The sequence below is a fragment of the Patella vulgata genome, chromosome 4 (genome assembly GCF_932274485.2).
Source record: "Patella vulgata chromosome 4, xgPatVulg1.2, whole genome shotgun sequence".
Classification (NCBI taxonomy): domain Eukaryota; kingdom Metazoa; phylum Mollusca; class Gastropoda; family Patellidae; genus Patella; species Patella vulgata.
In genome coordinates, this window is record NC_065882.2 from 12,115,239 (window position 1) to 12,117,921 (window position 2,683).

General features: G+C 39.2%; 1 protein-coding gene across 1 annotated transcript; it reads left to right on the top strand.

The window, feature by feature from the left end:
- The first annotated feature begins 553 nt into the window (after positions 1 to 553).
- Positions 554 to 1,350, top strand: LOC126817794 (uncharacterized). The gene is given in 4 exon segments (XM_050544940.1): positions 554 to 679; positions 682 to 747; positions 749 to 806; positions 1,175 to 1,350. Coding segments are annotated over 4 exon segments (426 nt in total).
- The last annotated feature ends 1,333 nt before the right edge of the window (positions 1,351 to 2,683 follow it).

Consider the following 2,683-nt stretch of genomic DNA (forward strand, 5'->3'; position numbering starts at 1 on the left):
ATCAGTCTGAGTTCAGAATTGGGTTGTGACAAGGTGGTGTAACTACTTGGTTCTATCGTGTTTATTATATTCATGTTGTGTTGTTTACATGATGGGTGTAACGATTTGCACGTTTTTTTAAATATTTTTCAGATGGTTTTACCAATAGTTTTGAAAAGAGGAACAGTTTAAAGGGGGTTAATCTGATTCCACTTATCAAGGGAATTAAAGGAGGTACTTTTCTAAAAGAATACGCTAGAATAACTAAGGATAGGAAGACGGAAGAGGTGATACTAGATGAAGTGAAACACCTAACCGGGGAATTGCTAACAGATCTGATGGAGATGGCAAACAAAGACATTACTATAGATAATGCAAGGCTAGTGCTTCATTAGGTAGTTGGTTACGCTAATGAAGTTGGTTAACCGTCAGGATAGGAGTTGACTTCACTGGAGGTAAGTTGAGTGTATGTATTTTGCAGAAAAATTAAGCCAGGTATGTTGGTATATAATTTGTTGAAGGTAAAAGGAAGCGGGAATACGAGGAATGTGTTCAGAGTTTGGAGAAAAAGCCGATGTTGGAGATTGTTAATGGTCTGAAAGAGAAGATGAGATGTTTGTGTCTACAGAACGAACCAAGTACACCCCTGATACTTTAACATTAGACTTTAACATTAGACGAACTAGCTAAAGTATCTCAGCAAAGTGCGGTCATGAAGACGACAATGTGTTTGAAGAACTATATAGAGAGGCGAATCGTTTACAGTCCCAAGATTAATAAAGCTTCCCTTTGTTTGTCAGTTCTTGCGGGCAAAGTCTGCCAACATTGTAAGCAAAATGAAATGAAATGGGGTTTAACGTCCTATTGTTTTGCTCCGACTGGGCTAATGAAGACGGGCATACGCCATACAGTGTGCTATGAGGGTAATTTTGCCCGGGCAGCGGCACTACGGCCTACTCGTATATCGAATTCCAACTGCCAAGGGATCGTTTACGTGCACGTCTTATCCGAATGACTAGACAGCTGCCCTTGTCAGGCCCTCCGTCCTGCACCATTGACAAGGGGAAACCACGTCGGAAAAGCAATAACTAAGTGTATGAAGGCTGACTTGACTGCATTGTCTCCTTTATCAAACTGTTATCCTCCTTTTCAGTCACCATCATATATTCTCAGCTATTTGTACCTATGTATTCAGGTCCTTTCAATCCCGCTGTTGGTGGAGGCGCTAGTCAAGAATACCACCCCTTTGGTTTTAGACCTCGTGGAGCGTGTTTGTTTTGCGAGAATCAAGACCATCAGATTAGAGAATGTTCGAAGATAAAAGAAAATCATGTGAATAATAGGGGAATGAAAACAGCCAAAGGGAAATAATCTAAATCTAGATGGGATTTTTGTTTTGTGTTCTTTCTTGCCATTGACATGGGGAATATTCCTTAGTGGATTTTTTGATTCACGAGGGTGAGAGGGGCATATCGCCTTGTGTAATTTGACCTAGTTTAGTACTAGCATTTTAAATGTTTTATAGAATGAAATTGATTATCACTCCAGGGAAAATATTTACAGTGTTTATTTGTACCAGAATGGGAAAGAAATGAAATGGAGTTTAACGTCCTACTGTTAAGTTGTGCTTTCGACCCTACGTTGATATCGGTTATAACTCAACCAGAATGGATTACACTGGGGGCAGTGATCCCTCATCATCTGACGTATATCCGATAGCTGACGAAGTGTTATGTAACAAAGATATCTTGTATGATATTGATTTACTTCTATTGCGAGATCCTAAATGTTTTATGTCTGGTCAAGTTCATGAGCAGGATATTTTAAATACTCTTAATTCCGATAATGTCTTGAACTGGTTAAAATACGGTGTTGATGTTTCTAGTTTCTTCGAGTCATTGAAGGGTAACTTTAAAGGGGGATATTATGATAGCGATATACATCCGAAGCAATATTTTCACAATTCGGCCTCTTGTATGGAGCATCCCGAATTTGTATGTAGAGAGCTCTGTAATCGTATTGCCACAGGGTCGGTTAGGTAAGGCTGGTGAGAGTGAACGTCCAAAACTATATGCCGCTGACCGTTGAACCGAGTAAACCCATTATACCATGATGAACGTTTCTTAAATCTTTGGATTAGAGATTCGCTTTTTCATCTGGTAACCTTGAGAGATATTTATAGAATGATAGATGTAAATGCTTTTATGATAGCGTATGATACAAAATCTGGTTATGACCATGTTAGGTTAAGCGAAGCGTCACAGACCTACTTTGGTATTCAGTTTGGAGGTTATGTAATGACCTGTACCACTCATCCATTTGGTTGGAAAGCCACGCCGTTTATATTCCAGTCTATTGGCATATCCGTGCCTTCATATTTAAGAGAATATTTCATTACTAATTCATTATATATTGATGACCGGTTTCTTTCATCATCCAAATTTACTTCCGCAGGATAGAGATATGACCAACCAAAGAGACTGGCCTACGTTCTGCTAAGCTTTCTGACTAGATTAGGGTACACATTATCTTCGGATAAATGCATCCGCGAGCCGACGACTTGTTTGAAATACGCAGGACTAAATATTGATTCGGGTGAACAGGCATATATTCTCCCTGATGACAAAAAGGTGAAATTTATTGAGTTAAGGGTTTATGTTTTGTCTCGTAAGAATGTTGATATAAAGACGCCTCAGTGGTTTTC